This window comes from Vicugna pacos, chromosome 2 (assembly GCF_048564905.1).
Source record: "Vicugna pacos chromosome 2, VicPac4, whole genome shotgun sequence".
In the NCBI taxonomy this organism is placed as follows: Eukaryota; Metazoa; Chordata; class Mammalia; order Artiodactyla; family Camelidae; genus Vicugna; species Vicugna pacos.
The window spans coordinates 17,703,914-17,718,680 of NC_132988.1; the positions used below are offsets into that span (position 1 = coordinate 17,703,914).

At 37.1% G+C, this 14,767-nt stretch overlaps 1 protein-coding gene across 4 annotated transcripts in view; it reads left to right on the top strand.

Moving 5' to 3' along the window:
• Window positions 1-14,767, top strand: part of SLC10A7 (solute carrier family 10 member 7) — a 221,543-nt gene that overhangs the window by 86,188 nt on the left and 120,588 nt on the right. Inside the window, exon 6 of one of the 4 annotated variants that reach the window (XM_072976120.1) lies at window positions 10,077-10,416. The exons of the other annotated variants lie outside the window; for them this stretch is intronic. Within the exon in view, the coding sequence (XP_072832221.1) occupies window positions 10,077-10,175 (99 nt within the window). The 3' untranslated portion in view covers window positions 10,176-10,416. Of the gene's footprint in view, window positions 1-10,076; window positions 10,417-14,767 lie in introns of those variants that run through there. 4 annotated transcript variants of the gene reach the window in all.

Sequence of the window (14,767 nt, forward strand, 5' to 3'; positions counted from 1 at the left end):
GGAGATATTTTAATAAAAAGTTTACTTGGTGGGAATGGAATTAGAGGAAGGAGAGGCAGGGAGATCACTCCCAAGTTTGATTCTGTCAGGCTGTTGTTAAGTGAATGTGTCTGGCTCCACAACAAGGGGTACGTTGCCCTTGGAAACAGACAGGTTCATCATGTGGACCAGGGATCTTCTTTCCTAGATGATGCTTGGGTAGGTGCTCTTAATAGTTGCTTTTAGTTATTTTCTCACTGCTTCCATTGCTGACTGGTTTCCCCTTTTATAGACTTCCCAAACCTTAAAGTGAAGTCTTGCTGACAATGAAATCATTCTGATGTTTTAAAATGATTTTGAATGTCTATGCTGTCAAGGCATTTCCTTTACTTCCAAGTTCAGAGAAGGAAGAAACACAAATATAAAGTCCCCTTTCGTATTATCTATATAGTTAAACTGACTACTAAGGTAGCCACAAGCTACATGCAGCTATTTCAAATTTAGTTGGTTAAAATTAAATAAAATTAAACAATCAGTTCCTCAGTCACACTAGCCACATTTCAGGGATTCAGTGACCACATGTGACTGCTGGTTACTGTACTAGACAGTGCAGAATGTTGAACATTTTCATCACGGCAGAAAGATAACACTGAAGAGATGTTAAATTGACAAAATAGCTTGCAATTATCTATTTTAATATACTTTGGTGTCTGATATCTTTATATGTCTTCATTTTTGTATATGTATTTCAGATACAGCCCGACTTACTATTCCAGTCTTCTCTAGTGAATTTGACGTCGATTATACACACATGCTCAGCTAGACAGGGATTTTGTTGTTGTAAAGATGATAGTTGGTTAAGTATCCAGCACTTAAGCAATCTGCTTATTACAAAGAAAGGGGCTCATGAATTTTATTTGTAATTCTCCTTTGGCTCCTGAGAGGACTATTTACTCTGGAGTATTAGAAAAAACTCTAGTGCACAGCCAAAACATTTTAAAATGGTTATATTATAATTTGCATCATTTTGACTCCTCATAATGGTCGATTTCTTTCTTTTTCCAACACTGTGCTATTTTGATAAATTAATAACGCTTATTCAGAAGTGCTGACAATGCCAGGAAAATAAATGCAGCCTTAAACGTATGAGATGTCCTTTGGAAAATAGTATAATGTAGCTTGAGGTGCCTAAAAGTCAATCCATCTTCAAAGTCTGAATATGACTTTATTTTTAACTTAAGTGCCTTCCTCTGCATTTAACAACTGTTCTCATGGGACTCATAATTTTTTTTTTTAATCTGCTTTAACTCTCTTCACATTTGAAAGAACATGTTCAGTAAGACTGGTGTTGGGATAGACTGGGATTTCAAAATGTAGAATAGATAAACAAGATTATACTGTATAGCACAGGGAAACATATACAAGATCTTATGGTAGCTCACAGAGAAAAAAATGTGACAATGGATATATATACATATATATATTTTCATGTATAATCAAAAAATTGTGCTCTACACTGGAATTTGACACAACATTGTAAAATTATTATAAATCAGTAAAAAATGTTTAAAAAAAAGACTGATGTTTCTCACACGGTAGTTTAACAAGGTCAGTGATTTTCTATTATTTGGATTTCTTGATCAGTAAAATTTCAAAAGAAATTTTGGGGAATGGCTAATGTTTTTAATTCTTCATTTTGCTAAATAAAAACTACAATTTGTTATCATTATTATTTCATGAAAGAGTGGATATTTAAACGTAAACCCAAGAGAATATATTTCAGATATCCTAGGATAAATTTTGCTTTATGATAGTCAGATGACATTCTTATTTTCCCCATTTATTCCTTTAGGAATTTTGACTAGTCCCAAACCTAAGCTCTTCACTGTTTAAATTACTAACCTTTGCTGGTTTTCTTCTTTTTGTTGATATTTTTACCACCTCCTTTGGTATTTGAATTATAACTTTGATTTAGTGTACACTTTTAAGTCAGGCAAAGACTATCTCTATTCAAGGAAATCCTGTAAAGTAATCTGGGCAGTCAGAACATTTAACAAGTGGTGGTGGTTTATCAAAAAGTTATTTAACAGTCTCAACAATGCAGACTGTTAACCACATTTTCATTTGTCTGATATATACTTTGAGGCAGGTTTGTCCAAGTTATACTTTTGTAGGGACTGGGAAGAAATGGATATCTCTTCCAGAATTGGAGGAAGATGAAAACAGAGGAATAAAGATAAAGTAGACTTAATGATTCAGTTTCAAAGATAAGTCTATTTGGGGACTATTTGGATAATATAGCTCATTTTTCAGGAACTTAGAATTTTAGAAAAAATATGTGGTTTGGGAAAAAAATGTTTCTTATGGTAACATTAAAAAATATATATATATAATTTTTACCTGTGGAACATTTATATGCTTGATGAACTTGTGAAAGAACTTCTTGGAATGTATGTATATACATCCAGATAAATATTTATTCATCCATATTCTTATATACAATTGTTCTTATCATTAGAAAAAAGCCACATTTTATTGAGTACTTTAAAGGTAATGGATTCAGTGTAGCTGCTGGGAGGAGAACCAAGGTGTCTCCAGGCAAGGTCTTGCTCTCAGAGAGCTTACTTACACTGTGTTAATCAAATATATACAAAAGTACGTGCGAAAGAATAGCTGCGGTTCAGGCAACTGAGAGTATTCCCCAGCACGGCTGGTATGAGAAGCAGCTTTGCAGAATGAACAGAATTTGGGAATACAGTGATGCTCGTTACAGACTAAGGCTATGGGGCTCTTCCTATTAGCGATTCTCTGTGCAGAAGTCTGTCTAGTAGGCTTACTTTGTGATGAGTTATAACGTTAGTGTCTTACAGACAAAATCTAGTATAATCCAGAATAGTAATCCAACACGGACAAGTAATCTAATATTTGTCATAGCTGAATTTCTGCAAGAAAGGTGTAGTTGATATGAAAAGCCTGCAAGTTCATTTATCAGACGTTTTTAGTTACACTTTTACACATGACTAAACTATAAGAATATTCTTTTTAGATAAACATAAATTATGCATATATATACAATAGTGTCTATATAGAAAATGAAAATGGTCTCTACATGTAGAATATTAATCTTGATTTCTGCTGAAAAATAGTTTTTTTTTTAAAGTTAAACAAGTGAAGATTTCATTTACTTTCATCAGTATTATTGACATCTTAGCAGAGCCCTATTAAATTTGGCCTATGGTATCGTCTCTACATTATGTTCTACAAAATACACAAATTAAAGAAGAAGGCTGATGTTTCATATAAATTATAAAGTGTCGCACATGATTGAGAGATCGTTATACTGTATAGGAGAAATGCTCCTTTTTGTTCCTTTCCTCTTTTCATTTGCATAACTATATCTTTTATATACCTGTTCCTTCCCTAGAGATTTTTTTGTATATTTGCAAAGATAAATTAGATCTTGGTCTATTGTTAGTTTGACTTAATATTTTGGGGGGGGGCGGGGGTAATTAGGTTTATTTATTTTTATTGGAGGTACTGGGAATTGAACTCAGGACCTCGTGCATGCTAAGCATGCGCTTTACCACTGAACTATATCCTCCCGCCTCGACTTAATATTCTAAACTCTTTTCATACCTAAAGCTGTTTACTAAGGACGTGCTGTATACATATCCTTGATTTCAGGTGAGTTACATTCAGTTGGGTGGTGAAGAGGAGTATAAAATACGATTTCTGTTAAAGAGACAGTGTAATTGAGGAAATGAGACAGGGGTAAGTAAAGTGCTTGGAGAAAAACAAAAAAAAATATAATCACGTGCTTAGATGTGTGATATCATCAGTTCAGAAATGGAGAGCAAGACAGAGAAAAACCCAAGCAGAGAAGGTCAACCTGAGAGTGGTTACAGCCCGGCAAGGCGGGACCGCACCTGTTACCCTCATTGCTCTCTCTGTCTCTCTCTCTATGTGGTTGTAATGGCAAATATAGGGCCCCGTACAAAGCAGACGATCAATATGTCATGAATAAGTAAATGAATGGGCAGTTGCAGGCAAGAGATAGTGCAAAGAGAAATGTTTACTGGACTAAGCCAGTTCTTCTTGGTGATGGATGGAGATCACGTGAGACAGAATTATGAAGAGCCTTAAATGAGAGACTAGCTTTGAACTTGATACTCGTTGAGGTATTACTGAGGAGTCTCTGAGTGTAATATATTCCAGAAGTGGTATCTTCAGGGAAGTGGCCTGGCAGCAGTGTGTTTTTTTGTGTGTGTGTGTTTGTTTTTATTTATTGGAGTCTAGTTGATTTACAATGTTGTGTTAGTTTCAAGTGTACAGCAAAGTGATTCAGTTATACATATATATATATATATAATATATATATATCTTTTTTTCAGATTCTTTTCCCTTATAGGTTATTGCAAGATATTGAATATAGTTCCCTGTGCTGCGCAGTAGGTCCAGCAGTGTTTGTTGGTGAGTTGTGATGTGAAAGACTGATGTGTAGACCGTTCTGAGTGTAGGCAAACAGTGAAGAACACCCTGGCTAGAGCCTTTGAATTTTCTTACAAAAAAAGAATCACCAGCACAAAAGAAGGAAAAACTGTCTTAGTCATTTACTGAATTACTTAGCTAATGTTAACTTGTGCCTACTGTATGCAGGCCCGGACACAGGCATCTCACTCCCAGGCCTGGGACCCGGGGTACCTACCTTCCAGCACTGTTAAAGAGATTCAGGAAGACCGGGTCTCTGAGATGCTTAGCCGAGTGTCTGCTGCATTAGCAAGAATTTATAAGTAGTCGCTGCTCTTATGATTATCCAGCTTATTTTAGAACCCCTGACCCTCTCCATCCCTGTGGCCAAAACCCTCTCTTTAGTCCTGTATCTAGACTTTTTCTCTAGTCTCTAGATACAGTATCTTCCTAAACCTCTGGTCCCTTAAAAACAACAACTTTTGTTTTTTATTAGAAACTTTGAAACTTATACAAAGTAGATCAGATAATATTAGTGAACGTTGTGCAGCCATCTCTCAGCTTCACCCGTTGTTCACAGAGCCCAGCTCTGTTTCCCTCCACTCCCATCTGCTTTCCTTCTCTGTGATATCACTTGACGCAAACCCAGTCATCACCTCATTTCAACATGAATCTAACAGGTAAGGGCTGTTTCTTGGTTTTTGAACATAACTATGCTGCTGTTTTCCCCCTTATAGACTTTGACGGGTCAAGTTTTCATGAGAGTCTGGGATATCTTTATGGTAGAAATTCCGGGAAATGCAAGGAACATAAACAGCTAAGGGGGCTCAAAGATCTTAGGATTAGTAACTGTGATGTCGTGAAGAAAAACAGGCAGTTTAAGCAAGAGGATAATTTTGAATGAGATGATTAAGTTTGAATTGATACCAGTTTAGTTACACGTTAGTGCGGGGACATCCAAAGCTAGGTGTCCAGGGATGGACATGGTTGGTATCTATTTTTTCTTCATGATTAAAAGACTTATGGATCTGAAACCAATGTAGATTTTTATGGGATTGACCAGTAATTCTCTCCTCTCTTTTTTCTTTCCCTCCAAAACCAGTGTCATCCTTTCTGTGTCCTAGCCCTCACCTCTCTATTGCCACTGCCCCCCACCTCCCCAACATCTTGGGGTACATTTTGTAATCTTACTTTTCTGCTAGTTGTGTTTGTTTGAGTTCATTAGGCTAAAGTTTATTTTTTAAAAGTAATTTGGCCCATTTGATAGTGCTAAGAGTCAGTGATGATTAAGTAATGAATAAATATTCATATGGGATGGATGGTAGCTTCAATTTTGATTTCATAGTGACTTCAGCTTAAGATAGTTTTCAAAGTAAAAGTGTAAAATATCATCAGAGCCAAAGTTGCATTCAACAAAGGAACACATAAATAACTGCTACTAATTCCTGAAATTAAATTAGAACACAAAATGCTCATAAATTAGTAGCTTTAATTCTTTTTAAGAAATGATCCTAGCTTTCAAAATATCTTTGCCTATTCACTTTGAAAGTAGTGTGAACAGTTTAGCTCATAGGCCAAAGAAAAGACCCTATTATTCTTTTTGATGCATGGGTGTTAAGACATAATTGCTACTTTGGGTTCTGTATATTCACTGAGTAAAAATCAGGCTCGTTTTAGCACCTGATTTAAGCCTGCAGCAGACTTCCGTATTAGAGTCAGAAATTTAGAGATTTGTATAAAAAGTGGAGATATACATGGCTAGGACCTACTTCGGCTTTATGACATGCTTATAATTATTAGCAACGGGATCTAGACTGTTAACGTTGGACACTGTTTGAATGTTCCGGGATAATTTATAGGGTTGATTACTCCAACCTCAAGTGGAACCTTAGGAAGAAGAGCAGCAAATGGTAAATCAGTTGTGACAGTCCCTGGAGTAACATTTCAGTTTGAGGCTCTGACGTATGTGGGTCTCAACCTCTTTTCCTCCCCTAGCCTTTCCCGTGGCTCATCGTCATCGTCATCATCATCATCATCTGTTCAGATAATGCCTGCTCTGAAATCACCGGTCCCCGGGGAGGGGAGTGAGGGGACGGTCCTGTTATAAGCACACTTGCTGCAAACCTTTCACCTTGCTGTCAAGGTGACAAATATTTGTCCTTAAGGGAACACTGGAGGTTAAATCACCAGTGTTTCTCTCACTTATCTTCTTTCCCGTACTACCCCAGCTCACAGCCAAATTTATAGCTGAAAGAGTCTCAGAAAATGAGGCTAGTCATAACCTTTATGCACTTTGTTCCGAGATATCTTTTGTGCAAGCTCAAGGCACTGACTACATTATGTATTGGAGGCTGAGTAATTAGAATTTCCTAAGTCATTACATAAGTACGCTTTCATTTCAGGGCTTATTCAGAAGGAAAAGATTTGGGGAAGAAACATTAAAATTTTGAGAGAGAGTATTGGGAGCTTTGCAAATATAACTGTAATCAGGTGAACAATGACTTATTTTTACATCAGCAAGTCTTAAGGGTGTTCACATCCTCAACACGAAGAGACACCAAAACACATATTAACCCTGGAAATGGGAGTTGCTCTGGATTTCTTCATCTCTTTTTTTTGACCCATTCCTTTCCAGTCTCTGTATAGCAGTGAGAGTGAGCTTGAATGGTGTAAACTGATGTTTCATTTTCCTGCTTAAAATCCTTCAGTGTTTTTTGGGATAAGTACCAAAATTCCTTACGTGGCTTACAAGACCCCACATGATCTGTCCCTTGCCTTCCTCTCCAGCTTCCTCCTGTGCCACCTTCTTTGACTGCAAGAAAGCAGGTGGTATCTGTCTTCCATGAGGACAGACTTGAGTCTCTCCAGCTCATTCATTCAACAGATGCTTTTCTGAGCTCTTGCTCTAAATCGTAGCTACCAAAATGTATAAAACAGACAAAAACTCATGGGGCTTACATTCTAGTGAGGGAATATAGCAAGTAAAACATACAGATCTGCAACTAAACACATATATGATATGTAATATATATTATATGTATATATTATGTAATATACTTCATCTAATTATTATTTATTAACTATATCTTATATATAGTTTAGTTGCAAATCTATATATTTTAGCTATATCTGTATGTGTGTATGTATGTCATATGGAGAAAATGGAGAAAAATGAAGCCAGAAAGGGAGAAAGATGAAGAAGCTGGAGGGGTTGCAGGTTTTTAAAAATGTGATAGGTGACGGTCTCACTTAGAATGTTTGAGCAGAGACTAGAAGCAGATGAGGGAGAAAGCCATGAGAATATTTGGGGAAATAGTGTCCATATAAAGAGAATGTTCCCAAAGTGCAAAAGTACTGAGACAGACAGGAGAAGGGCCAGAATAGGGTGGGTAGTGGAGATAAATTCAGATAAATAACAAGGGACCAGATTATAGCATGTAACAAGGGGGCAGATAACATGGTTGGGGCCTTGTGGGCTACTGAAAGTTCTTTGAGTTTAAGTCTAAATGAGATGCTGTATTAATCAACTTGAGCTGCCATAACAAAATGCCATGGGCTGGATGGCTTAAGGGAGAGACAGAGACAGAGAAATGGAGGTGGGATCTGGTGTCTCTCTTCTAATAAAGCGCTAGGTCCTTTGGATCCGGGCTCCATCCTTATAACCTCATTTAGCCTTAATTACCTCCCAAAGGCCGTATTTCCAAGTATAGCCACATTAGGGGTAGAGCTTCAACATATGAATTTTGGAGGAAGAGAATTCAGTTCATAGCAATGGGAAGACATTTGAAAGTTCTGGGCAGAGCAGTAACATAATCTCACTTAATGACCGCTCTGGTGAGAACTGACTGTAGGATTAAGGGCAGAAGCAGGGAGACCAGTTAGGAGATGGTTGCACTAGTTTAGCAAGGAGATGACAGTGGCTTGAACCTGGGTGACAGCTACTGAACCAAGCTCATTACAGCCTCAGGGCGTTCTCAGACTGTTGCCTGGATGGCTTATGACTTTCAGTGCTCTTGTGCATGTATTTTCTCAGGCAAGCACCACGCCTCTCCTGTGAGGCAAGCACAGTATTGTGAGACTCAGGTTTCTCTGAATGAGAAGAATTCTGGAGCGACTGCCTGGGTTTGTGTTTCTTCCCTGTGCCTCCGATCCCTGGAATCTCAAAAGTGCCAGCCTTCTGTAGTGTTGTGCAGATTAAATGAAACATTCTTTGTTAAATGTTTAGTAGAATGTCTGGCACACTAGCAAGTAATAAATATGAGCTGTCATTATTTTTGTCATTTAATAGATAGTGAAATTAAGAGTCAAGTCGATTGGTTTGTCCAAATTTACCTAGCTAGTAATGAGGAGAAACACAGCTCGAATCTAACTATTTCTCATGCAGTCAACTTTCCATTATATTGTGCAGCTGAAGGAGTTCCACTTTAAACTAGAGGATAGTTCAAATTATAGTAGATAGTAAGTTAAAAAATTTTCTGTAATTTGAATTTTGCCGTATTCTATCCTGACCCACCTTATTTCCTTCTGATGCTAATCCACATTAAATGGGATTTCCCCGTGTATCTATTTATTCATAAAGTTTAGCTTTGTTTCCTTCAAGTAGTCCAAAAGTTTGAACCTCCTTTGAGTTATTAAATTATTCCTTCTCTGGAAATGGCTAATTTCTTTCTTTTGTTTTCTCAACTGTTCACTGTTTCCTGTTTTCACTCCGAATAAAAGCACTGATTCTGGGACTGTTAAATTAAAACTTTAAGGAGATACCTGCTCCCCCATAGAGAAGTTCCATTGGTCCATCAGGCTCCCTTTCAATTCAGTCCAGTAGCAAAAATTTTAATTCATTTGTTTAAGAAATTTTTACTTAGTATTTACTGTCTGCCTAGGATTAAATGAGACATTCATAAAAGATTTATAAATAAGCCAGATACAGTCCTCACCCAGATGGAGTTTCCATTCAAGTAGGGAAATAGACAATGGATGAAACAATTACATTATGATTTTAATTATGAAGGGACTAAGCAGAGTGATGATAAAGCAGAAACTGTTCCATTTTAGTCTGGTTCTTTTTGCAACTACTCCTCATTTTTCCTCCTCACCTAAGATAATTTCTTTATCAGAGAACCTCCTTCTCTGATTAAATATTCTGCTTAAGTCATCCATATGAAGTTGTTTAATATGGGACAGATAATGTGAGTCATTGACAGTAGACTGACGGTCAACATTTGGCTGTTTACATTGTTATACATAGAACTTTAACACAGGTCACATTAGGCACGCTAAGCTAGAAGGGTATCACTTTTGTAACAGCACAATAATAACAATTTTGGAAGAGATATTTGTGTACTTTGCAAATGGTATCAGTCATTGCATTTGAATTTTTACTTTCCTTTGCTCCTAACACAGATTCTCATTGCAGAGAATTGTGTCTGCTGTTACTTTTGGCTGTACAAAATTAATGTTTGCAGATATATACAGCAAAGAACAATGACATCAATTCATAACTCATTTTAAAATCTCCTTTTGATAAGATAAAGGGAAATACCTTTCAAGATCACATGACTCACTCTCTATCTCTTTCAGCCCAAGCAATTATATTCTATAATGTAGTTTTAAAAATTTTTTTTGGTTGTGAGATGGACAGAGTAAAGATAAAAGGCAGCTATGGAGATAACAGCCTACTTCACAGCCAACTGAAGCAGGTGTTAGAAGTGCAGATGAAGCGTACTGACTAAAGACTATACAAATTTGAAGTGAAAATGCCGCTGGTCTGCATGCAGCGTTCTGCACATAGGAAGTTTCAGGCAGCTCAATTATTCATTGTATTGTGTGAACTAGTTCAGGAGTTAGGCGAAAGATGCCTTTTACATTTAAACTGTTTCTTCCCCTTCTTCCTTTTATCTGCACTTGACAGGCAAAATGAACTTCATTTTGTAAGTATTATTTCGGCAAGTGAATGACTTACATCTCTATATGAAAAAAAAAACCCTAGGAACAGATGACTCACGGGTTTAAGGGATGCTATAAAACAAGAGAAACTGGAAATTATTTTTCTTTCTCATTCCTGTTATAATGAAATCCACTAAAGACAAATAAATGTGAAAGTTGCCATCTCATTGTCATTACCATCAGCCTCACTGTGAAATATTTCTTAAGTGCCTACATGTGCATTATTCAGTGCTGGGTAAGAAGATTTAAAAAAAAAATAAGGTATTCTTTCTATATCCTTATAATTAAGTGTCTTGATTTTTTTTTAAGGTAAAAGACATTTTAAAACATTCAGTTTATAATTTTAAAGCAGACTTACATTTCAAGGGAAATATCACCATTCCTGGAATTATTTCTACTCTCATTTGGTTCATTTTACTTTTTGGTCTGAAAGCCTGCCTAACCTGGCTACAGGGTACTGCACTGGTACCTGGAGACTGACACTGGTATCAAAACACCTGCTTTCAGTGAACTCAGGTCACTTCCGGGCATCCAGAGAGATTTTATATATGTCTAGGAGGAAAACATAAACACTTAATCCTCATTTTAAAGGTGAAGAAGCCATGAACAAAATATGCCTGCCTGCCTGCCTGCCTGCCTTCCTTCCTTCCTTCATTGAGACTCAAAGTTATGAAACTGCTGAAATTTTGACTCAGTCTATGCAAATGTGTAGTTTTAAGATATCTTTCTTTTGGCTTTTAAGACAAAAGGCTTCAGCGTCCACGCTTTGTGGTCTTGTGGTAGCAAGATGGCTCTGCAGCTCCAGGCACTGTGTTCTCATTCAAGGTGGGATGGAAGGGGAAAGGCATTGCTGCGAAGCTTTCTTCTCGTCTCTGTCCTTCTGATTAGTAAGAATAAACATTCCCAAGAGGCTCTCAGCAGACTTGCTCTAATATTTCATTGGTCAGAACTCAATCACAGGGTTACTACTGTAAAGGCAGGAGACAGGTTGGGTATCCAAGGGAACAGAGTGTGACTTAGAACTGTGCTTCTTGACCCCTTCCCTTCATAACACACGTGGTCAATGTAACATCTGTTGTACATCGGAGGGGTAAACAGTATTCCTCTTGCTCTAAGCCCTGCCCTTCTGCCCTGAGGGTTAAGGGGAAGGGCTGACTATCTGTGATGCACTTAAGATTCATATTAGTTGGAAATGACTAGTTTAGACTAGTCATGAGTCATATCCTAGATTAGACATATTGTTGCTTCAAAGACCACAGGAGCCTGTTAGCATATAAGAAGATGGAATGGCTGTTAGGTAGGCAATCTGTAGATTCTGGCACAGTAGTTGTTTGCTTAAATAAATTATATTTGATCTTGGAATGCTGTGTTTATTTTTGTGACTTTTCTTTTTTTTATAAAATGGAGGTACTGGGGATTGAAGCCAGGACCTCGTGCATGCTAAGCATGAACTCTACCACTGAGCTAGACCCTCCCCCTGGAATACACGATGCTTAGATTTGAATAAATGTGTATCTGTTACTCTCAGAAGTTACCCCCCCTCCCCTTTAATAGTGAAACTATTAGGTACTGGGAAAGAGGCTTGGAGCTGGAAAATTGGCTTCTTTTTTTCAGGTATACTTTCAGCCTCACTTGTGGTAATATGACCTCTGCGTACATTGAGTTATCCTGGTAGTTTGTAAAGGAAGAGGGGTGGGAAAGGACCCCATCACCAAAGTGAATCAGGTTTATATACGAGAGACCAGAATTGCATCACAAGAAAGGGTCCTAGGACCCACGCACTGAGCAGATTGGTGGTAGCTGGTTTCTTACGTGTCAAACTCCAAAGGCTGCTCTGGCAATCATTAGGTCTCCAACGTAGCCAGTGAGGGTGCTCGTTGGAAGGTATCCTGAGCTGAAGGTGGAGATCAGCTTGAAGGTGCATCAGTAGTGAGTTGCAGAGGTTGACAAGCCTTTACTCTGTAAAGCGCTAATGAAGAGCTTATGGATGAGGTGACATTTATGGTGAAACTTTAATTCTTATACCCTCCAAAATAAATAGATGGAGTGCCTAAGGCTGAAACAGATTAGTTTGTATTTTGTGATAGTCTGAAAAACAAAATTTCCTCTAGAGCAAGAGTTTCTTAGCCTAGAAGCATGGAGTCTTTGTAAGTTCTGAAAATTTATAATCAAAATTTATTCTATAATTGTATATGGGTTTTTCTAGAGGGAAAGGCCATCGCTTTCATCTAATTTTCAAAGATTAAAAACAGAGAATCTGTTGAATGCTTAAATAACCCAGACTTGAAGCAGTTTTCCAGGTCTCATTAGAGTTATTTTAACAGAACTGTAGCTTCTAATTGTTCTATGACCTGATAATCTGTTTAAACAGTAATTTCACTTTGATGTATATGGTGCTTTACAGTATATGTGCAGGACACGGCACAAATGGCTTTATGGAAAAGATATGCTTTTCTGTAAAATATTCACTAGTCCTGAGTCCATGAAATTCAGTTTTTCTTTTGAGGAAGAGAAAATACATTGTATGAGATGACCAAAATTTCCGTTGTTTTTCTACGTGATACTGCAAAGCAGCTATATAAAACTCTTTATTCTACCTTCGAGATTATGTAGAGTTAAGGGTAATTTAGTTATAATGGTCAAATGCTTAATTTTTTACCAATCCTTCCAGAATTTGAATATCTAATGTATTTGGATATTTATCTACTTAGATTTTTTAATCATAGCAACATAGTAGTAGATAGATAAAAAAAGAATTATTTTTTTCTATTATAAAACAAGTCTTGGGGCTTCATTGCCTTCGGTATCACTTTTATCCTTTAGATGTGTGTGTGTTTAAATAATTTTCCCCCTGTAGACAAAGCTGACAGCATTTTCCAAATTGATTTTCTATCTATAATATTCCAATCTCAAACCTCATTAAAGCCCTTTTCATCATTTCTCTGACTCCATTAGTCATAGCAGCATCTCAAAATTTAGTTTTCTCAGTAAATTTCATTATTGTGGTTACCAATTCATTATAAAATGATCAGAGGAGTAGGAGGGAGGGAAGAGGAATTGACATATGTGAACAAAGTGAAAGATTAGGACTCCTTGGCCTGGAAAGTAGAAATCTATCAAATCACAAGTAGCATGGGTGAGGCGAATATGGACCACGATCGGAGGTCTGGAAACAGAAAGATGAAAAGGTGTGCTTGAAACTCTCTTGAAACCTAATAAGTAGGGCTACTTAACAGGGACAGAAGAGTTATTTTGTCTCTGGCCCACATGTAAACAGATCTTATGGATAAAGAAGAAACAAATATATAAACCAGTAGGAAAATGAGCAAAGATCTTAAACTGGCCGTCCACAGAGGAACAACTGTGGATGAGAAATAAACCTGTGATAAGATGTACAAACCACACTTCTAATCAGACTAGTACAAATAAAAATATTTTCCATCTGTAAAATTAGCAAAGTCGAACAAGATTGACAAGACCTATTATTGGTAAGAATGGAAAGACTTAGAAATATACACTGTTGGTAGGTGTTTATGTAGATACAGTCTTTCTAGATGGTGGTTTCATAGTGTAAATCAAAACTGAAAACACTGAAAATAATCACAACAATAATAATAGCTTTTATGAAAGCTGCTCTGGACTTGGAGCTGTGCTAAGCACTTAACATCTATTATATTTTTTCCTCACAATAACTATTATTACTCCTATACTATCAATGAGGAAACCAGAACTAAAAGTTTGTGTCTGCCTACTGCCCCTTCCCCCCGAGTGAGATAGCTATTAAGTGATGAAGTCAAGCTTTGAGCTTTCTGACTCCAGATGCCACAATGATAACCACTTTGCTGTTCAGCCTGCTCTTGGTGGGTCAGGTCCAATTCTACGAATTTACGAAGAAAATCATCAATGCCCAAGTTGTACGTACAAGAATGTTACATGCCTTCATATTTAAGTGCTAAATATATATGCACTCGCTTGAAATGTAGTTTGGGTATATTCAAGGCAGTTAGCTGGGGCTGAAGCCACTGAATAAACTTGGGAACCTAAAAGGTGCCTTACCATTGAAGGAGGTACTAGAAAAAAACTCTACTCATTGGCCAAGGTGAGTGGTAGGGTTGTCCTAGGCTGGCAGTTCGAGTGGAAGAAGAGAAGTCTCCTGTGAAAAACAGAAGCTCCACAGGTGGCTGTCGAATATGAATTTATACTATTTTTATGGGCCCAGAAACTCCAAGCCTAGAGGTTAATGTAAAAACTAGTTTCAGACAGGAATTCCAGAGAAAGAGAATAGCAGGAATGGCTGAGAATTTTTCAGAATTAGTAAGATATGAATCCCCAGATTGAAGAAGTTCACCAAGTTCAAGTAGATAAGTATAAAAACAAT